The sequence below is a fragment of the Miniopterus natalensis genome, chromosome 17 (genome assembly GCF_054644295.1).
Source record: "Miniopterus natalensis isolate mMinNat1 chromosome 17, mMinNat1.hap1, whole genome shotgun sequence".
NCBI lineage: Eukaryota > Metazoa > Chordata > Mammalia > Chiroptera > Miniopteridae > Miniopterus > Miniopterus natalensis.
In genome coordinates this window covers 41,846,332-41,868,425 of record NC_142097.1, presented here as the reverse complement: position 1 = coordinate 41,868,425, position 22,094 = coordinate 41,846,332, and the positions used below count along the sequence as shown (strand labels likewise).

The 22,094-nt window shown below is 60.4% G+C and overlaps 1 protein-coding gene across 2 annotated transcripts; it reads right to left on the bottom strand.

Annotated features, from left to right (window-relative positions):
* Nucleotides 1-740: 740 nt before the first annotated feature.
* On the bottom strand, nt 741-20,402 carry KIF19 (kinesin family member 19). Of its 2 annotated transcripts, none has more exons than XM_087825679.1 (20): nt 20,330-20,402; nt 18,642-18,722; nt 11,096-11,206; nt 10,424-10,511; nt 9,984-10,120; nt 8,935-9,060; nt 8,513-8,707; nt 7,667-7,813; nt 6,856-6,978; nt 5,393-5,558; nt 4,607-4,781; nt 4,296-4,494; nt 3,777-4,047; nt 3,566-3,690; nt 3,104-3,237; nt 2,756-2,861; nt 2,465-2,561; nt 1,525-1,922; nt 1,165-1,324; nt 741-938 (listed from the first exon to the last, which is right to left on the bottom strand). In XM_087825679.1, exons 1-20 carry the CDS (start codon nt 20,366-20,368, stop codon nt 808-810), a joined length of 3,009 nt encoding a protein of 1,002 aa, XP_087681805.1. In that variant the 5' UTR covers nt 20,369-20,402; the 3' UTR covers nt 741-807. The 2 variants fall into 2 exon arrangements, with proteins under 2 accessions (XP_087681805.1, XP_087681804.1); XM_087825678.1 differs by having other exon boundaries at nt 3,566-3,687.
* Nucleotides 20,403-22,094: the final 1,692 nt, after the last annotated feature.

Below are 22,094 nucleotides of genomic sequence, written 5' to 3'. Positions count from 1 at the left end.
GAGTCTTCTTACCTTGAAGCTGAGGGGCTTAGCTGGGCAATTTCTGAGCCTGGATTTCCCTGGGGTAACCATTTCAGGTTGTGAGGCTTTATGTGGTCTTGGCCACCCCAAATCTGGGAGGGAGCCTGGACAGATGTGACAGGACATGACACCTGGGAGGGGCCTCGGGGTCTACAGAAACACCCCTTTCCCCCAAGTGTTTGTAGGTTGGCACTGTGCTACCAGCCAGAGTGAGATAGGGTGTTGGGGGGAGGGGCGAGGGAGTTCAGTCACGGCCACCCGGTTCCAGACAAGGCCTAGTTTCCAACACCACTGTCAAGAACCAAATGGGATTTTACTGTTAAAAAGGAAGTCACCGCCAAGTAAGGAAACCATATTCCTTCCCTCCCCCACCCCACCCATAGTATGAGAAATATCTGCTGGCCACTTCCCCACCATCCAAGATGCCCTTGCCCCAGGCATGGGCCCAGAAGCCCTGTCCCACTAACAATTCCCTCCCCCCACTTCCGAGGCCGAGTCTGGTCTGTGCAGAGTTTTGGCAACAGGGTTCTGTCCAAGGCTGGGAGGCCAAGGAGCCCTGTCATCCTGGCTGTGCCCCCTGGGCTCACCTCCCTTCCCCGATGGCACTGCACACGTGGAAGGGTTGGGCAGGCACCCTCATAATTCCTGGGTCTCAGGAGCCCCAGCCTTCTGAGATCCTGAGCTCCTGCTTCCAGGCCACCCCCATCTGCCCAGCTTCCATCTCCCATTTCCCACTACACCCCATTCAGTCTTGGGGGCAGGAGGGCCGGTTCCAGGCAGGGCCCCTCAGTTATGCCGGAAGCGTCCGTCTTTGCCATGGGTGCTTGCGCCGTGGGGCAGGCGGGGCCCCCGGGTAGCCCGTCGGGAGACACCAGCTGGATTGGAGGGAACAGCGAGCGGGGAGGAAACCCCAGGGCCTGAAACAGAAGAAGGGCCAGAAGCAGGGGTTAGGAATGCCTCCCCCTCCCCTCTCTGATCACCCAGTGGTCTTGAACTCCCTAGGGGCACAACCCCAGGATGCCAGTCCCACGATATTCTGCAAGAACCCTGTTTCCAGCCAGGGGCAGCCATAGAGGCTCAACCTACCTCCTCCCTTGGCAGGCCAAGGGCTCCCCTTCCCCACCCCTTCTTGCTGGTACTGACCTGTGTTCTGGCTTGGAGGGAGTTTAACCTTGGCCAAAGGCAGCGTCACCTTTCCCAGATGCCGGATACCAGGGGGTGGGTGCCCACACACTGGCATCCTGTGGTCTGAGGTGCTCTCCAGGGGACGGGGTCCCAGGAGGTGTGTCTTGGGGCGGGCAAGCTGTGTCAGTTGGAGAACAGTGAGGTGAGGCGTGAGCTGCCCCCGGATGTGCTACAGGGATCTGCCCCCAGCTACTGTGCCAGCCTGGGGGACAGAGGCGTGGAGGATGGTGCTGGGCTGGTGCAGATGCCTCAGAACCTCTGGAGGAACCCAGCCCTCAGGCCCCCACCCACAAAGAAGGGTCCCACCCCTGGCCTCACCCTTTGCCCTGTGACCTCGAAAGATCGGGACCTCCGCTTCCTCCTCTTTGCCTCCAGCGACTCCTCCCGTTTCTTGCCCAGGCTTTTCTTCTGGCCACGCAACCAGGGCCCAGGGCCATCGCCACGATGCCCGACCACCTGGGAAGGGGCATCGCCCGTGCTGCTGGACAGGTTGTCCTCGCTGGCAGCGTGCTGCAGCGTGGGGCTGGGCGGCCGCTTGCAGGCTAGTGGGCCCGGTGGCCGCGAGTCGTCAGCCTCGCTAAGCGAGTGCAGGGACAGGCTGCTGCGCTCCATCGCAGGTGCCAGCAGGTGGCGCCCCTCGGTTCCCAGGGCCCTCGAGCGTCTCCGGGCAGCCTTCACGGAGATGTACTTGGTGGCAGTCAGGATCTCTTTCCGCTCTGCAGGGGGACACAGGGAGCGCCCAACCTGGGGTCAAGGCCTCATATTCCTTTCCCTCCTGCACCTCCAACACCCCTCTTGGGCCAAGGCAGAAATGGGTAGGAGCCAGAATGTTTGGGGTTCAATCCCAGTACCCCCACTTGCTTGCCATTTAGGAAACCTGGGGCACATTTCGGAGCCTCACTTTCATCTGTAAACTGGAGGTGGTAACACGAACCCCACAGGTGACTGAGCTTTAACTGAGACAATGGGCTCAGTGTATGGCAAGGGGTTCGGATTTGATCTGCATTTGCTATTGCAGTTATTACTGAGTGGGAAGGGGGGCATGACCCCAAGTGCCATATGTTCCCCATTCTGATTTCTGGCTGTGCCCCAGCTCTGTGTGTCCCCTGACAGTTAACCCGCTCTGGGCACTTGTGCCTCCTTCATACAATGGGCAGCACCTGGTGCATGGGTGCGTTCGGCAGTGCAGAGGGAGGAAAGGACTTGAGGCTGGATGATCTGAGCAGTGAGTGGTGCCAGGCTCGGGCTGGGGACACACCTTTGTGGGACAAGGGGATCTCTGACAGATTCTCGCTGCTGTCCGGGGAAGAGTTGATTCGGCTGCTCAGGTTCACCAGGATGTCCTGAGTGGGGGCCTGCGGGACAAAGTGGTCTTGAAGAGAAAGGCATTGAACACAGTGGAGACCCCACGCCCATCAGCAGAGACAGCAGGGCATCGGGGGTGGGGGTGGGCATTCTGGAGAGGCTTCATCCTGACAGCTGGGTGTGCACCCTGGTGCTCCATGCTCAGCAGAGGAGCCTCTGGGGCCAGTAGGTGCTCAGAGCTCACCTCCTGGGTCACCAGGCTGCCGATCTGGATGGGGGGTGGAGTGGGCACAGAAGAGCTTTTCACCTGCCACGCCCGTGGACTGGCCTTGAACATGGGGTTGGCTTCACTGAGGCTGGCAGAAGAAGATGGGCATCTGGTAACCAAGCTGGTCCCACAGAGGTCCCACCCCCATGCCAGGGAGAGCTATTTCTGTGAAGGGGGGAGAGAACCCAGGAGTCCTGGCTCCAGACCTGTGCCACCTCCCCCCTTTTGCTCCTGTTCCATCTTCCCCAGGAAGCCTCAATCTGGGTTGGCATCTCATGGTGGCCCAGGCAGGCAGGGCTGGTGGGAAGTGGTTCCTGGTCTCACCTCTCCGTGCTGAGGGGAGGGAGGATGCTGTTCTGCACTCGCTGGGCTTCAGAGCTCAGCGTCTTCACGCTCTCCAGCTCAGCCTCGGGGGTCAGCGTGGTTCCCACTGGGGTGATTCTGGGGAAGGAGCTGTCCTGGGGAGGGGGGCAGGGGTGGACAGTCAGAAGGCTTGGTCCTGGGCCAGGTAACAACGCAGGGTGGCAAAGACACATAGGAAGACCAGGGCTGCAAGGTGGGCTGGGAGCCCCAGAGGGCAGTGTTCTGGGTCCTGAGGGCTAAGCTGTGGCTGTCAGGCATCCCCCGTGGCAGCGAACTGACTCGGGCTTGGCAAGGCTTGGGGCAGGATAGAGGAAAGGGAGTCAGCTCTTGGGTGTCGGCCAGCTGGGTCCCATGGCCATCCCAGCTCCCTGCAGGCATTGCCTTGGGCATCAGCCCCCCCTCCCAACATGCTCTGGTGCCCACCTGCAGGGCTCTGGAGGCCACCCTGTCCATGATGGTGGCCTGCTCCAGGCTGCCCTCCTCCAGCTCCCGCAGGTACACCTCGTAGAGTTCCTCCAGGTGTTGGGGGACGGCCAGGTTGTAGTCTGCTGGAGGAGGGGCAGGGCTCAGGCGTGCCCCCGGACCCTCTGCGGGTCGATGGGACCCGTGTGTGGCTCAGAGGCGCCGGACCTACCGTCGATGATCTGCCGCTGGCCCTGGATGATCTCGTCGCACAGGGTGCGGTGCTGCTCCAGGCGGCGCACGGCCTCGCGGCGGTGGCGGAGTGCCCCGTCGCGGAGCAGCGCGTGCGACTGCATCTCCGTGTTCTCCACCTCGAGCTCGTGCACGCGGCACAGCAGGCTCAGCACCTCGCGCTGCTGCTCAGAGCCGATGCGCCCCGGCAGCGTCTCCTCCAGGCCGCGGCCCCGCGCGCTGAGCTCCCGGCAGCGCTGCTCCAGCGCCAGCTGCGGGTGGGTGGGGGATCAGCCCAGGCAGCGGGCAGGGGGCCGCTCCTGTCCCCTCCCCTCCTGCCTCTGGACTCCTGGGCTCGCGGCTGAAGCTCCATCCCGAGGCCCCACCCTCGAAGCTGTATCTCAGTCCTTGCAACCAGGGGCTGCTCCCGCATGGGCCCTCTGTGCCCACCTTCTGACTGCTCGGACCACAAACTACTACTCAACCCCAGCCCCTCATGGTGCCCCCAGACCCCGGGCACCTTCTGCTTGCGCAGCTTCTTCTGCTCGCCCACCAGGGCGGCGATGCTCTCCCGGGCTGAGGCCACCTCTGGTGGCTCCACGATGTCCGGCTGGTCATCACCCGTGTCAGAGTCCTTCTCACTGTCGTCCTTGGAGTAAGATTCCTTCCGCTGCTCCTCCCTCCACTTGAGTGCCCTGCGTGACTTCTCGTGCTCCCAGCTGCCGCAGCCCCATCCCCAAGAGGAGACGTGGGATTCAGGCCGCAGGGAACAGGACACGATGAGCTGCTGCCGCTCCCAGCTCCTCTGTCCCAGGCCCAGGGGCCGCTTACCCGGCGATGGTGAGCAGGTGGCGGGAGGTGTCGATCTGGACCTCCATGGCGTGGTTCTCCAGCTCCAGCAGGCGTCTCCGAACGTCCATCTGCTCCTGGAAAGCGCTGATGAGCTGCTCCCGCAGCTGTCCCATGTCGGCCTGCTCGGCCTGCCCGCTCTGCTGTTGGACCTCGGCTGCCCATCAGATGGGGTGTGGGGGAGCTCAGTAAAGAGGGAAGCTTCAGGCTCCCTTTCTTCTCAAACCACTTTTTGTCCAACCACCTCCTCTAGGAAGACCTCCTGGATTACTACCTCCTCCCACACTACACTTCCACATTGAGTCTTGAGGCTGTGGCCCAAAGGTGATCCCCAGCCTCTCTGTATGGGCCGGGCTTCCGCCAGCCCTTACAGCACCTGTGTCAGCTATAAAAAGGTGCCCCTTAGACACTTTACTGCCATCAGTTTGGAAAACAATCCCTGCAAATTCACAAGTCTACAAGGAAATGCAGAATGTACCCCTTCTGGTGATGCTGGGCATGGCCTTAGAGCCCTACCCTGCAGCCCGGGGGGTGATGTCCTACACAGCTAACTGCTCACGTGTCTCTCACTCATGTGATCCCACCTAATCTTCAGAGATCACGATTCCATTTTACAGTTGAAGGCTCAGAGTGGCTGAGTGACTAGCCCAGGGCTACCCAGCTAGAGTCTGATTTTGAACCCAGCACTGCCTGACCCCAGAGCAATTTGAGACAGCCTGGAAGGGCTGCGGAAGACGGACTTCCATTAACACAAACCCATGCACACACCTTGGATGTAGCGAATGTCACCCCGCTCCAGCCGTCCCCGGGCCTGGCCTCGCCCCCCCTGCTCATCAATCTTGCACTTGAGCCGCTGGATCTCGCCCCGCAGGTCGGCGATGATGCTGGTGTACTGGGCGATGTGGTAGGAGACACTGAGAAGGTTCTGCTTCACCTGCGGGAGCACGGGACAGGGCAGAGCAGGTACAGTCACCCAGGTGCCCGGCCTGCCTGCGGGGTCTTCCTTTCTTTCTTCCCCCACCCCCAGTCTTTCTGATGACAGTAATGGCCTTCTTGCTTCCAATCCTACAACCTGTCACACTACATGCCTCTGATAGAGCCACGCTCTAAAATGCGGTTTCCCCTGCTGAACCTTCAGTGGTTCCCTACTGCTCGGGGAACGTCCTAATCCCTTCACCTGGTGTTGATGGACCACCACTGTCTGTCTGGATTTCTTTTTTTAAATATGTTTTTATTGATTTCAGAGAGAGGAAGGGAGAGGGAGAGAGAGAGACAGAAACATCAATGATGAGAGAGTCATGGATCGGCTGCCTCCTGCACGCCCCCGACTGGGGAGCGAGCCCACAACCCGGGCATGTGCCCTGACCGGGGATTGAACTGCGGTCTCCTGGATCCTAGATCGATGCTCAGCTGCAGGATTTCCTTTTGACTCACTGCTCTGTTGTGAACATTCTGTGATAGTCGAGGAACCATCTGGCTCCCCCTGCCTCCACCAAACACCATCTCCTTCCTGCTTTCGGAACGTCTACTCTTGCGGCTCCCCCCTTCTGGAATGTTCTCCCATCCTTCAGAGTCTCGCTTACAGTCTCCAAAGAGCTCCATGGAACCCCCGCAGCCCTCCGACTGTTGGCATCTTTACCTGCTGTTAATAATATTCTGAACTATCCCATTTCAAGGACGCGGCTCCTCCCCAGACTGTACCAAGGCGAGAATGTGCCTCTCTGACCCCTATCCGCCTGCCCACCCCCACAGGCTGAAACAGGCTCCCTAAGCCACAGCGGGACAGCCTCAGGCCATCACTGCCCAGCGGGGAAGTCACGTAAGGTCCCTGAGCCTCACTGTCCTGCGCCGGGGCCGTGGCGGTGCCGCCCCTGAGCACCTGGGGAGCACGTGAGGCTGTTAAAGGGCCCAGCGCAGGGCTGTCGCCAGGGCCTTTGGAGCGTAACCGGCTCATGAGCATCCGAAGATGAAAAGGGGGAGGGGGAGGGGGCTGGCTGGGGGAGCCAGGCCTTGAACATGAAGGAGGGGACCCTCAGCAGCTGTGGGCTTCCTGGCAGGCATGCAGGTGTTGAAGGTGCAAGGAGAGGACACGGGGACGGGGTGGCATCCAATGGGGAAATGAGGCCCGTGCAATGGTAGCTGGTTCCAGAGAGGGCGGGAGGAGGGGCAGGGTCTGGAATCCATCTGGCCCAGGAAGGTGTGCTCTGGGGGGACAGACCAGGGGCCCTCACCCTGGTCTTGATGTTCTTGGCTCGGCCGGCGTAGGTCAGGGTGTTCCGGGACTCCTCGAAGGCGCTGCTCGCTGGGCTGATGTGGGCGATCATCACGGTGCGGCTGTTCCCCCCCAGGGAATCCTGGACAGGAGGAGGGTTGGGGGGAGGGCGGGCCTGTGGTCAGCCAGGAACTGCCTCCCCGACCCTGTGCTTGCCAGGGGTCCAGGCTCCCTTGCAGTGTGCAGTCCCCTCTCCCTCTCCCTCTCCCTCTCTCTCAGGTCCTGGAGCTGGGCAGCCCATGGATCCCTGGATGGAGATTTCCTCCTCTCCCACCCCCCTACTGCCACTTCCACTTTCTTCTCCAAGGTTCTCATTTGGAAACTTCAAGTACCCGGGCCAGGGGCTCTGGGCTCTCCTTTTCCCTCCCCGCACAGAGGAACGAGAGAAGTCACAGCTGCCTGGGAGCCAGAGGGGGCCTTCCCTCCTCCCTCCATCACTCTGGCCTCCCAGGCCCCCCTTTCCGACTGCTGGTGGCACTGTTGTTTTGGGTGGAGTGAGGAATGGAGACCTCTGTGCGAAGACTGGATTTGGCCTGTGGCACCCCCTCCTTTGCTGGGGGAGGGGGGGCAGTTAACTTTTCCTCCCTCCTGCCCACTCTTTGGTGAGAGTCCCAGATAAAATACAATGCAATACTTGGGGACATACTTATGCTTAAAAAAAAAATCACTCGTTTATCTGAAATTCAAATCTACCTGGCACCCTGTATTGTATTTGCTCAATCTGGCAGCCTTCCCCTGGTGCCCAGTGCCTGGCGGGCTCCAGCCGGTACCTTCAGGAGCCGGGTGAGCTTGCTGTCACGGTAGTTGATGTACTTGTTGGAGCTCTTGTCACTCAGCGCGTTGATGCAGTTGCCCAGGGCCAGCAGGGAGCGGTTGATGTGGGCCCCCTCTTTCATGCGCTGCCCCCGGTTCTGGGTCTGGGGGCAAGCAGGGAGCAGGACTGCGTGCTTACGGGGCAGGGGACGGACGTCACCACCAATGTCCTGGGGATCCTGGGTTATAAACCTCCCCCTCAGCCCCGGGGTGTGTGTGTGTTGGAGGGTGGATTTCTCTCCTTTCCTTCGGTCTTCAAGGTGCACTTCCCTCCCCCCACACTGGCGGCTCCACTGTGCCCCTCCGGGAAGCTCTCGGGTCTTATGGAAGGGAGGGGTGTTTCTCAAACCCCACCCTGTTCAAACCCAGCCCCACTTGTTCAAGCACAAAACCCTGTTAGTTCTCCCTGGCCACTGTCCTATCTGTTGCATTGGCTTCGGTGTTAACAGTGATGTCACCCAGCCTCATCATTCAGGTGGCCATGAAACCTCTGTTTGCCCACAAGAGGGGGTCCTGAGCCTGCACCTACAGATGGTGCTGCCAGCCCAGAGCTGCAGAGCCAGGCAAGCAGGGCTCAGTGGTGGGGGACAAGTGCTGTGAGAATTGGGGACAGAACTTTGCTCCTTGAGGTGGTTGGCAGGGCCCTCTCCTGGGCTCTGCCCAGAGTCCTCCAGTGAGGGAGCTGGGAGGCTGGCATCCTTGCCCTCTGCTTCCCCCCCCCCCAAAACCACCGTTCTTATCTGGGAGGCCACGTCCCGGCACCACACACACACCCTCCCCGGCCCCAGGGGAGCTGGCCCCACCTGGGACGCGCGCTCCGAGCCGGCCAGGTCGACCATGAACAGGCGGCCCTGCCGCACCTCCTGCAGGATGTTCTTGACGCGGCTGCGCTGGCGCACAGACACCTGGAGCACCGCGTGCGAGCGGGAGGACGTCCGGTTGGCGGCCGTGGGCTCCTGGGTCCTCTGCCGGTTCCCCTTCATCAGCAGCTGCATGATCTGGGCGGGTGGGAGGGAGGCCACTCTTGGGGACCAGTGGGGATGCTCCCACAGGCTGGGAAAAAGCCCAGGAGAGGTGGGCCGGCCTCTGTGTGTGGAGGGGCCCTGGGGAAAGCAGGGGCTGTGTGTACACGAGGAGGCTGGTTGTCTGTCAGTCCTCTGCCCCCTCCTGCCCCCTCAGGGGTCAGTCTCCGTCCCCACTGACTGGCCGGCTGTGTTGGACTCGCCTCTTTGGCATTGATGGTGGACACCTCGGTGATGCCAGCCACCTGGATCACCCCTTTGGAGTCTTCCCTCAGCTCCAGGTACCCAAGGGCAGGGTTCAGCAGATCCCGGATCATCTCATTGTAGATCTGATGGGATAGGTGGGTGAGGTGTTAACAGGAGACTAAGGGCAGGAGATCCAGGAGAGGGCCAGGTTCCCCATGCCTCCTGATCGAGAAAGGGACAGGAGTTCAGACCCCTTCCTTTCTACGGGGTGGGGGCAGGGAGGCATCGGCATCCACAGGGAAACACGGAGCTGCCAGGGCCAAGGACAGAAGACATCAAAACCAAGTGGGACTCCCTTTGCAGGCAGGCTGGGCACTGGGCAGAGGATAGGACCTGACCGATGGCCAGCCTTGTCGCTAGGCTTCTCTCCGACCCCCACACCAAGTGCGCCTCGCTGGCGGTGTCGACACCACACTGGTGGGAGCAGCTGCTGGCAGTAATGCCTCGCGGCTCCTCCTGAGCTGTCACCCAGGAGATTATCAGCTCCTGAAGGGAGCGGAGCGGCCAGGAGCCAGATGGAGTCCAGCCCACTGGCTCTCTCGCCTCATCTGGCCTCTGCGGGCTCCCACCCCCATTGCCTGGTGGTGGCACTCCCACAGGTGGGCATCGGGCTGTGGGTAGGCAGCGAAGTCGGCAGGTTCAAGCCTGTCTGTGTATGTACAATTCTCACCGGCCGGAGGTAGCCTGGCAGCGTGGACGGGTCGGCTTTAAAAAATGGACCGGCGAGGATGGAGGGCGGCTTGGCCGAGCTCTGGCAGGGCTGTTTTGGAGTGTGGGACGAGAGGGCTCCTGTGTTTAAATCTTTGCTCCCTCACTTTACTGTGTGACCTTGCCCTAGCTGCCTAACTTCTCTGAGCCTCAGATTTGTGTAAAGTGGGGTCAGCAGTGTGTGTGGGAGACCAGCCGTGAGGAGCAGCCTGGGAAACTGCCCGGTGAAGGCCCCGGGGAGGTGGCCCGCCCAGTCCTATGGGTCCCTTGTCTAAGCTGGCGTGGGGCGAGGGCTCACCTCCAGGTAGGACATGGACACCTCATATTCCATGTCGTTGCTGGTCTCCTCAATGGCGCGGAAGAGGTCATTGAGAGTCCGAGCATAGATGCCTGGCTCGTGGTCTGTGCCCAGCATGGTGTAGGTTTTCCCGCAGCCTGGGCACAGCAAGGTGGTGGGTGAGCAGGGTGGGTCAGGAGTGCGACCTTGCTGGGCAGGGTTTCCTGGGTGTGTCCTTAAGGCTGGGACCCCCAGATGGCACAGAGGTGGGGATTGGGAGGATGGTGTCTTGGCTGGGGTGGGGCTTCTGGGGCCTGAGGGCCCTGGTGCGGGGGCTGGATCAGCTACATCCTCGAGTCCTGCCCCAGCTGAGGCCAGACTGGCTCTCTGACAGAGGGCGGGGGGCTTGCTCCTCAAGGGGGCCATAAGATACAGTCCCCCTCGCTGTATGGGCTCCTCACCTGTGGGGCCATAGGCAAAGACAGTGGCATTGTAGCCCGAGATGACGCCTTTGATGAGGCTCTTGGTGGTGGCCTGATACACCATCTCCTGCCAGGAACAGGAGACCCATGAGGGGCAAGGGACACGGCAGGGCAGAGCACGCATTCCCACTGGCACATTCCCACTGCTCCCAACAGGCGCAGAGAAGTGGGGGTGGGAGTGGAGAATGGGTGTCTCTACTTTCACCCCACGGGGGGACGCCAGCCTGGAAGAGAGCTCAGGACACCTGAGCTGCCTCCCCCCACAGCTGGCTGCTGGCCCCCAGCCTGGAGGACGCATTACATCTGCTCCTGGGAACATCCCACAGATGGGCAAGATGGGGTCCCTGGGGGGGTGTCAGCTTCCCCGAGACTCTTCCCCACACCAGATGGGCTTCAAGCGCCTTCCTCCAGCTCCCACAGGGGCCACCTGTGAGGTGTGCCGTGTGGGTACCCATGTAGGGTGGCATCTGGATGCAAACCCAGGCTGTGCACACGTCACGCAGCCCAGCACACACCTGCACGCGTGGGGCCACAGCGGGGAGGAAGCCAGGGAGCGGGTGGTGGAGGGAAGGCTGAGAGCTGGTGGCAGGTCCTCTGAGGGCTCCCTCACAAGCAGGGCAAAGGGTGTCCCCAGGCCCAGCCGTCTCTCACTTGTGTGGCAGTAAAATCAAAGGCCACGTCGAACAGGTAGGACTTCTCTCGGGATCGGTGTGCCCGCAGGATGTCATCAGGGTCCTCCATTGGGTCCATAAGAACCACCATCTGCAAAGGTCCCCATGGCAGGCAGGCAGTCACCCAGGAGCCCCAGGCCCACACTGTCAACACTCACCTCCCTCCTCGCTCAAGATGTGGCCAAGGGATGGAAGGGGTCAGAAGCCAGGGGACCACATCAGGTACTGCAGGAGGTCCCAGAGCTGGGCAGCCCCAGGCCCGAGCCCTGGGCCCAGCTCCACGCCTATCGGCTCCTGTGTGTCCCGTCTGGGCACTTGGCCCTGGATGCCCAAAGGAGCTGAGAGTGCCATGGTGCCCTAGGCCACCAAGATTCAAGTGTCCTACCTCTATGCAACACCACGCCCCACGCGCCTCCCCAAAGGAGGAGCAGCAGTAACACAGGCTGGGATTTATTAAGTGTGGGTTTTGGGTCAGGACCTACTCTGAGTACATCATGTACGCGGACTCCGTTAGTCCTGCACAGCCAGGCGGTGAGGCCGTGCTACTCTCACTTTATGGAGGAGATGGGCCCAAAGCAAGAGACTTGACCAGGCTCACACACCAGCCATGGGGGAGCAGGACTCGAAACTGGGATCTGATCCAAAGCCTGCAGTCCCTCACCATCTCACTGCAGCTGTGAGGCACCTAGGACCCTGCCCTGCCTGCCCTGCCTCACCCCGCACCCCTGCCTTACCCCTGCACCCCTGCCTCATCCCTCCACCCCTGCCTTACCCCTGGCTCAGCCCCACACTCCCTCTCACCCACTGGCAGGCCCAGGGGTGGGGCAAAGAGCCACTGGTGGCTCAGTGACAAGGGCGAGGAAGCAGGAGGCCCAGGCCTGGGAGGGCTGCAGTCTTGGGGCTGCCACCAGACTCTCCTTAGCATTCTCTGTAAGCCCTGATATCACCCCTCCTTACCCCCCAGCCTCCTGCAGTGGTACACGCCTGGGCTCACTGCACCTAAGCTGGCCTAAGGCCCCTGGGCCCCAGCACGGCCTCCTGGGATTCTCCATGGAGTGGGGAGGAGAGAGGGGTGAGGCAGCTCCCCAGAGGCCCGGCCCCGGGAGCCTCACCCCGAAGTCTCAGCCAGTCAGTGGGATTCCAGGAAAGCCAGCTAGAGGGGACGGCTCCTGACAGGCTGGGCTGGGGCTTTGTGCGGGAAAGACTGAGACCACTGACTTGGGCCCCCTCACAGCTCACCAAGGGCTGGGTGGGCACAGCAAGCTGAGCGCAGTTCAGGCCCTCTGGGCCTGCACTGCCACCTGGGGTGCCCACCTGCCCCCAGCCACCTCCTCCGGGCTCCAGCCGCTGCCCTGTGAGTCTCTCCCAGGATCCGGTTCCTGCCTCGGGCCCTAAAGCCAGCAGCATGAGCCCTGATCAAGTTTCAGACCCAACTGAAGATAAGCCCAGCAACAAGCTCCAGGCACGGGTCCCAGCGGGACAAAGCGGGAACCTGACCAGCTGTACCAGTCACCTCGCTAGTGCCAGTGTGGACGCAGGCAGGGCCTGAGGGGCACCCTCGGTGTGGGGGGGACCTTCGGTGCAGGGGAGGGAGGGCGGCATTCACTGATGTCCATAACCCACTGATCACCTCCAACTGACCTCCTGGCACTGCCAAGTTCATGGCCCCGGGCATTTGGTTCCTTTGATACCCAGGCTCCTGAATCGGTGCATTGTCAGTGCTGCAGCCATGATCCCTCTTAAAGAGGGCTTTGTCTGGGTCTCCATCTGTCGGAGTCCCAGCCCGCATCCCACCCTCCAGAGCATCACCCCTTCCCTGTCTACTCTGGCATACAATGGAATCCTTGTGCCCTTGGCCAGGTGAGCTGGAGCCAAGCCGCAGAGGGCTGGGCAGGGGTGCTCTGGGCTGCCCCAGGGAGGACGGGCAGTCAGGGCCAGGTGAGTGCTGCCTCCCAAGGCAGGCTCGCCCGCTGCAGAGGGAACGCAGGCGGCCACAACCCCAGGTGGGCCCTCGGCCAGCCCATCCCTCAGCCTTAAGATGGGGCACATTGTCTTTCCCGACTTTCATGCCTGAGCACGCTCTGGGAGGTGTCAACGGGGACACTGTTCACATGGGAGCCTCCCGGGGCTGGTGAGAGGGTAGGGGCAGGGCCAGGAGCAGGGGAGGTGGACAGCTTCACTGGGGTGGGGTGAGGGGCTCTAGCCCACAGTCCCAGGCCTCCTAACTTGGCAGAGGCCCCAGCGTGACCTCTACCCGCCCCTGCTGCCTTCATTCCCAGACCTGCTCTTAATTCGCTGCAGATTTTGATTTTTCTATAAATCCAGACTTTGACCCCAGAAACTCAAGATCCACTATGGAGGTAGGGGGCCTCAGGCCAGCAGGAGAGTGGCTAATCTGTAAACTGTGTCCTCACTAGGGACCAGGCTGGTCCCAGCATCTCCTAGGTGAGAGATATTGTGAAGAAAGCATGTCAGGAGTCCTTCCCGCCACACCCCCTGGGCCACCGCTGCTCTGAGCAGCTCTGTAGTTTGAACTGGCTTCTTTCCAGCCAGCTGGACTCAGGTAGCACAACTTCCCTGAGTTGTGACATTGCCTGTTGTCCAGAGGAGCAACATGACCCTAGTTGAAAACCTCTGACCTAGACTATTCCTCCTCAAGTCTCCAAGACTGGCAGCAAAGATGTCTGAGGGAGGAGGTACCACCAAAGGGGTTCAAGCTCAACACTGCTGTGTGACCCTGAGAAAATTGCGTTACCTCTCTGAGCCTCAAGTTCTTCCAGGTTGGAAATCAGGGAGGACCAATAGGTCCTTGAGAGAAGAAATTACACCAACACTCCCAGTCTACTCAGGAAGCCCCAGCGGAATCGTAATCTGGGGAGGCCCCAGACTTCATCCCCAGTGCAGGGAGCCAGGCCCACAGCCCCTTTATTCTCAGGGTGAAAACAAGACAAAACCAAACAAAAACCTGATTCCAAGTGGGATCAGCCCTCGAAGACTGTCTGTAGGGTTTTGTTTGTTTTTTCTTTGTAAAGGAAAATTTGTTGCTGGTCATACTTCTAGTTGTAAATGTGTCACGCTGTGAATGCTCAAGAAAGAGACTCTGACCCTGAAAGGGTGTCCCTGGGTCCTGTCAGCAGCCTTTAGGCAAAATAGAAAGGAGCCTGATGAGCTCATAAAGCCACCAAGGCCCTGCTGGCTGTTTAGGACAGAGCCACACTTGGCTGATGTCCTGGCCAGGTCCCCACTTGCCTGCAGGACTCTGAGGCCCCTAAGGCCCAGGGTGAGAAGATGGTCTAGAGCCATATCTCTCATGGGCCTGCAGACGCCTTCCTCAGAGAGCCCCAGGGAGCTGGTGAATGCAGATTCCCAGGCACCATTCAGATTCACTGAATCCAACACTCTGCAGAAGGAGGCCCACAAATCTGCCTTGTTAACCAGCATGCCTGCCTCTTTGCCACCCACATGCGAAGTATAAGAATCCCTGCATCCCAGCAGAATTATTCACATAGCCAAAAAGTCAGAAACAACCCAAATGCCCACCCATCGATAACTGGACAAACAAAATATGGTGTATCCATAGCATGGAGTATTATTCAGCCACAAGAAGGAAAGAGGTTCTGGCACCTGCTACAATGTGGATAAGCCTTGAAAATATGATGCTGAGTGAAAGAAGCCAGACACGGGACAACATATTGTGTGTTTCCATTGATAGGAAATGTCCAGAATAGGTGAATCTATAGAAATGGAAAGCAGGTCAGTGGTTGCCTGGGCCTGGGAGGAGCTGGAGATCCGAGGGGTGATGGCTGAGGGGCAGGACCCTCCCATCCTCTCCCGGTCACTCCCTTCCAGGCTCAGCTCTTTGGGACAATGGGGACAAGGAGCATCCAGATGGTGGTTGTGGAGGGAGCACCCACTCAGGCAGGAAAGTGGGCTAATGATGGGCCGCTCCCCCCAAGCACTCACTGTCCCGACATTCAGCATCTGTCACCTTATACTTTATTTATCTTTCACAATAGCCTCCCAATTGTGTGGCTGCAGCTGCCCTGCGCAGATCTCCTCTAATCCACTCAACAGCTCTCCTGCCTTCTGATGAAGAAGCGGAGGCCCAGCCAGGACGCTGAGGAGGCCCTTGCTCCGCTCCTCAAACAGGACCCCAGGAGCACAGAGGGTGACTGTTAGGCTTTGGGCAGATAAAGGCTAATTATAGGATTATACATATTGTTAGGTGACTTAAATCCTGTAGGTAAACAGTCTGGAAAGCTGGGAGGGGGTCAGCAGGCTGTGGGCTTGTTGAGGGGAGAAAGGGAGGCTGTTCTGGAGTTTCTGCTCCCACCCTGGAAGCCCTGGGCTCCCCAGACCTCTCAGGCCCCCCCATCCCCACTTTGTGGTCATCAACAGCATCCCTGAGAGGTCTGGTGTCAGGGCCTAGTCCCACCCTTGATGCTACTAGGAGACAGAGCTCCTACCACGCTCTTCCAGGAACACAGATGGTAGTGGTGACCATGTGGGGACCCCTGGCCTGAGAGCACAGGCAATAGGAATGCAAAAGGTGGGCTGGTTTCACTTACCTCTGGGGCCCCAAACCTTCCCCAATTTCAGCCCTTGAAACAGACTAACATCTGTTAACCCCCTACTGTGTGCCAGGTGCTGGGGTAAGCCTGTGCATACAATGGCCCACAGACCTCTAAAGAAGGCACTGGGATTCCTTCCTGAGTTGAATGGGGGCTCTAGGGCCACCGGCTGCCAAGGTACCCCTTTTACAAATCCAAATCCTGACTCCAGCTTCCCCAGAATCTGGCCACACTGGTCTTTTGTTCCCAAAGGACACTTTGTCCTGTGAAAGTGTCCCCTCTGCCCAGCCTTGTTGCTGTAGTCTCCTATGTCCCCAGGAGAACAGTGCCTAACTCTAAGGAAGGCTATGCTGGGACCCTTCCCAACTCACTCCACTAGCCCGCCGGGCTCCAGACCTCAGGAGGAGGGGACAGAGCTACATCTGGCCAGCTGGCCCATCACTGAGGCTGCCCAAACCTGCACCCAGGCCTCCCTCTGGGACAAGACCACAGACAAGCTGTGGGGGTCACTGGAGAGGGACAGAGGTATAGGGTGGGGACTGGTCAGAGTGGCAGGCAAGGGAGGTCAGGTGTCCAGGTGTCCATTTTGCTCCATGGATTCCTTTGTCTTCACCTCCTGCCTGCTGGGGCCTTACTGGTCAGAAGGATGGGGGACAGCTGGGTTTACGGAGGTCCCCAGCCTGCCATTTGCTGTGGCTAATCTCCAACCGCAGGCGAGGCAGTGCATCTTTGCACCCAGTGGGGACAGAAGGAGCTTGTGACCAGAAGCCTCGCACTGTCCCTGCAGGGCCCAGAGCCCCAAGCCCACGCTGCTCAGACAACCCTCCCGCATCCCTAGGCTGACAAAGGAGCGGCCCTGTCGGGAACGCCCAGCCATGGGCCTTCTCAGGGGTGCGGCTCGGCCCAGTCAGGTCAGACCCCCCTCTCCACTGGCAGGGACAGAAAGGAGCCAGTGTTTGCCGTGTGTAGGCACACAATGGGCTGTCCCCAGACCAGAGTGTTTCCATCAGCATCAGTTAATATCTATCAGCCCCCATTCCGGCCAGAAGCCAGGAGCAGCCAAGAGAGAGCCATCATTGTCCCAGCCCTGAGGACCTGATATGCTTGGGGACAAGTTGGACAAACAGGGAGTGGCCTTGCCAGGAAGGAAGTTTCCCCTCCCGTGTTCTCTGGCTCTTCACACTGCCTCCTCTCAGCAGCCCTGGGGACTCCGTCTCTAACAGAGGGTGATAATACATCCATTAGGCTCCTACTGTGTGCCAGGCACTGGGGAGGCACTGTGCACACATTAGCCCACAGAGACCCTCTGGAGGAGGCATCGTGGTTACTGTCCCCACTTGCAGAAGAGGCAACTGAGGGTCTTGGAAGCAGCCTACCCAACGCCGCCCAGCTGGCCAAAGGCAGAACCCACCCGACGTGACTGCTACGTGCATTCCTCCCACCCCTGCTGACCTAACCAGTTTAGAAGGGATCTTCCCAGTCACCCCTGCTTTCCCCGAGGTCTTGAGGAAGGCTACTCTTCGAGAGAAGGAACAGGGGAGGGGAAATCAAGAGGCTGGTACCACCAGCTCTGCCATGCCCACAGCTCCACCACTGGGGCTAAAGGAATAGGCTGGAGTGGGCACCTGCCCCTTGGGGAGCCCCGAGGCAGGCAGGCATTGCAGCCTGTGATGTCCACCTCGGGCTTGCTTCGCATGGCCCTTGGGCTTCCCGAGTCTAGCCTGCCATGCTCGAGGCCAACAGATGCCCACTTGTGCCTTTCTTTGCATGGCACAGGGCCACCCCAACTTCCCTGACCCACCAGCATGTCCCGCTGCCATGGCTAGTGCTGGCACTCAGGAGAAGCAAGTGCAGCAGCCACCGGGCAGAGGCAAGTGATCATTCTTAGGTCCCCATAGGCCATGCCACTGTGACGCTCCTACCTGGGCACAAACCTGCCGCCGGTGCCCTCACCACTGTGCCCATTCCCTCCCAGCACCTGAATCCTCAAGTGCCTATGGAGCACACGTCCTGGCCCCTGGCCGTGATCAACGGGGCGCAGGGCCCGGCCGTGCCCACATCGCAGCCGCAGCCCACAGCTCCAGCCCTTTCTCTGAGTCTCTTGTTTGGGGCCCCTCAGTTTCTTCTCAGTTACCCGAGGGCATCGCGGTCCCTCTCCCCGCCGGGCCTTGCACACGCAGGCCCCTCTGGTTGAAAGCTCTCCCTCACACATAGCCCAATGGCCTCACTCCGCCCCCCGTTCAGCGCCGGCGCCTCCTCCCTGACGCGCGGGGGGCCTGGGCCAAGCCCCCCCTCGCTGCTATAGCACAAGGACGACGCACTTCTGTGCAGGCCCATAGGCTGTGAACGCTCGTCTGTTGTGATTCAGGCTTTGATTAATGTCTTGTCCGCCCACACTGGCATCTAGGGTAACGAAGGGAGGACAGGGTCCTTTCTGTTCACCATAGTTTCCCGGCCCTTAGCACTGTCACCAGCATGTTGTGGATACTTGATAAGTATTTATTGCTGCTTGTGTAAACAGAGGTGAGACTCGCCCTGCTCACCCATCACAATGACATGAGGATCAAGAGAGCAAACAGGCAACCCAGGACTTTGCAAAACGTGACTACTCACTCCGGGGTAGTCTTTGGCTCCAGACCATATAAATGTGTGCTATATACACAGCAGACATATTAAGGTGGGAGAGCCATGTCATGGGCACATGGAAGGTGTGTGACATTTTTAGGGCTGGGCTAGGGATCAGGGCTCACCCAGGCTAAGGAAGCTTTCAGCTCTCCTTGGATCAATCTAGGAAGGCTTCCTGGAAGAAGATATTGCCAACTCAGTGTTAGCCAAGAGTTCAGTGGGTAGAGGAGAGACAGTGCAGCGAGCCACAGGGGCCCTTCCTGTCACTACCAGGTGAGCAGGTACCCGCGCCCATGTGGTGTGAACTGACCCAGCCACAGCCCTGCGTACCTGCTCGTCCACTTTATGGGCGATGAGGGTGGCTCCTTCCTCCAGTTCTGCCACGCTGATGGGCCGAACCCTGAGTGCCACCTGGGAGGGAAGGCCAGACCCCAGAGATTAGACAAAGAGGGCTGTTCTGGGCCACAGAGAGAAGGAGAGGACCCCGGGATTCCACTTGGGCAAGCCCCCTGGGTTCTCTGTCCAGCCATCCCAGGCCTCTTTCGTCATAAGGAAAACTCAGTGGTTTAGGGCAGCCACCTGGGTCAAGGGCAGGAGGCCCAAAGAATGTGGGCGATGTCTGAGTCTGTGAATTTCCCCAGGAGCCCGTGGCTCGGGGTGATCCCCGCGGCAGAGAGCTGTCTGCTCCTACGGGCTGCATCAACCACATGCCCAAATTAAGCATCTGCAGCTCCCTTGGGCTTTGGACATGGAGCCCTCGGCACTGGGGCAGCCTGTCTATGCATCGTGAACGGGGAACTCAACCAAAGGTGTGGCACTGAGCCTGGCAGGATGGGGCCGGGGGCCGGGGAACGTCCCCTCCTCATCCTAGACCTGTGTCCACATTCCTATCCCAGGACAGCGCCTCGGCACCCCCTACTCTCTCTGTTCTCCAGCCACTGAGAGACGGTGGGTCTTCACTCTGCATGAGCCTCCCCAAAAGAAGGGGGTCGGCCGTGCTTCTGCTGCCCAAGGGGAAGTGCCTGCCGGGTGTGTGGGTGTAACCTCACTCTCGGAGGGACTCCACTACCTGTCAGAGCGTCTGCACCGGACTCCTCAGCCAAACTCCACTGCTGGGAGGGAAAGACCCCCCCTCGGTGGGGGGCACACCACACATGCCAGTCAAGCCATTTTCAAAGACACACATTCCACACAGCCAGAGAGGACATTCCAGAGCTGGGGCTTGCTTGAGGGCGGGGGCCCAAGCTCCTCTTTGAAGCAGTGAGCTCGCCCTACAGAGGCGGGGTGTCTGGGGGCGGCATTACCCTCCAGTTACATCGCCGCCCACCTGCTGGTAACAAAGGCCCATGCCCAGATCTCAGAAGTCAGGGAGGGGGCCGTGGCCTTGGGGTCACTGAGCCTTCCCCCTCATCACTCTGACCCAGGCACCTCTGATGATCAGGAGATTCTTTAGTCTCTACCTGACCCCCTCTCCCCTATTGCCCCTCCTCACACCTCTTCATCTGCCCCAGACCCCAGGGCTCCGGGGGCCATCTCAGCAGCTTCCAGTCTCTGAAATATTTAGAGTCCGGACTTGGACAGCATCTTTGTTGCAACCCAATAACCAGCCACTCCCAACCCCATGCCGGCTCCTCCGGCACCTGGAGGCCCTTTAAACTCCTGACTCCACTGGGTGGGGCACCCCTTGGTTCACCAGGCAACTGGCATCTCCCTCCTCAGGGCAGGTGGATCAAGCCTGCCCTGGTGTTTCTGGGTGGGAGAGAAGCCTTCCCCCAGAGACCCATCTGCACAAGCTCTGGGCACGGGGCCCCCGGTAGGAAGGCGTGGAGGGGGCCTCAGCAGGATGGCCATGAAGCCCTCCTCCTTGACATCCAGGACTGGGGGGAAGTTGCTCTGGACAGTCAGGTTCCCTGACCCCGAGTGTCCTTTCGGTGCGGCGTGGGGAGGGTGTGCTGTGGGGGTGCAGTGGGAGTCTGGGCCACAGGCGGGGTCGGGGAGGCGGCTGCTGGGAGTCTCACCATGAGTTGCTGGTCCTTGGAGTCCCCACTGTCCTTCATGCTTGCGGGGATGGAGGGGCTCAGGCCGCGATAGCGGGCATGGCCGAGCCGCACCCCCACCGTCACCGGGTCCCCCGCAGCCTCGCCGGTGCCGCCGCTGCCTGACAACCCGAAACCAACAACGCGCCCGCGGCCAAGGGCGCCCACGGGGAGGCGGGGCGAGGGGAGGGCCCCGACGGAGCCTCCCGCCCCCGGCGCCCCCGGCGCCCCCGGCGCCCCCGCCCCTCCCGTGCTGGGGCCGAGCGTCGGCCGCCTCCGCCGGGGAGCCTCTCGAGCCTGAGCCGCTTTCCCAGCGAGTGCCCGGCGCTGCGTCCCTCCGGCCCTCGGCGCGGCCCTGCGTCCGCCCGGCGCCGCCGTGTCGGTTTGGTAGCTCCGGGCGCCCCCCCGCGCGCCCTCGCTCGCTCGCGGCCCCTCTCCCACTGCCCTCTAGGGGGCGTCCTGCTGGGCGGCGGCGCTCCCCGCCCCTCGCGCCTCTGCCGTCTGCGGGCGAGCCTGCCCGCCTGTCCTTCTGTCCGTCCGTCTCTTGGCATCTCCAGGGCGGCGGCTGGCTGCCTCGTGTTTCCATGGGCGCTGCTTGCACCGTGGCTGTGCCCGGTGTCTCCGGCCTGTCTGATCCCTGTCTCCAATGACAGGCGGGGTAAACAGTGGCCCCTTTGCCCAGGCCGCACACCCGCGTGGTGGAGGGAGCACCTGTATTACTAGGGATGTGTCACCTAAGAGCTCGCCCCAGAGTACCCTGCTGGCTAACAAGGCCCCATCGTGAAACGCAGAATCTAGGTCAGGACGGCTGGGTCTGCGTGCCCTCTGGCTCCCCGCCTGCAGGAAGAGCCACAGTACTGTGCAAGAAAGTGTAGGTCAGGCTGCAGCCTCCATTTGTGGTGAGCACAATAGCAGTTGCACAATTAGGGAGCATAGTGGAAAGATTTCTGGCCTCAGGAGGCCCCTGGAAAACAGGATCCTAGTCCCAGCTCTGCATCCAACTCTCCACACTACCTGGAGCCAGTGTTCCTGCCCCCTCGGGGCCTTAGTTTCCTGGGTGATGGTGCAGCTCCTCCTGCTTCTGAGGGTCCATCTTTCTTGTCTTCTCCTGCCCCCCACTGAAGCTGAGCCGGACAGCCCCCCCTGCAGAGACTGGGCGAGGGGAGTCCGTGGGTTCCCTTCCCATGGAAGGAGCTGGGGAAGGGAGCGCTTCTCCCCTGGGGGATGTCTCAGACGGCCTGGAGCGCATCCAGAGGCAGAGCGCAATGCCAGCTGGTGCCCTGGGACTGGCTTCCCCAGCTGCCCCAAAGAGCTTGTGTTATAGTTATTAATAAGCAACACAGAAAGCCAGCCCGTGGCCTGGGATTTGATAAATAGATAAAGCAAGTGAAGCTCTTGTGGAAACCAAACACTCCCGGGGTAGGGGGAGAGTGGGTCCCAAGGTTTTGTCCTGCTCTCCACCCCAGGCTGCCCCGAGGATGCACACCCGGGCTGGCTGGTTTGCAAACAGGCTGCTACAATGAGCATCGGGTAAGTTGAAGATGCGTGGTTTGGTAGAAAACGCCCTCCTGACCTACATTTCAGGCCCTGAATCTAATCTATTCCAGTCAGCCCCAGGCTCCCCTGGCCAATTGGACTAAAGGTATTTTCCCCTTTCTTTCCTGTCCCTCCATGTGCACAAACCCCACCCAGTGTGGCCCAGGGCGGTAAGAGAAGCTTCTAAGCAAAGAGGTCCCATCCCATCTTT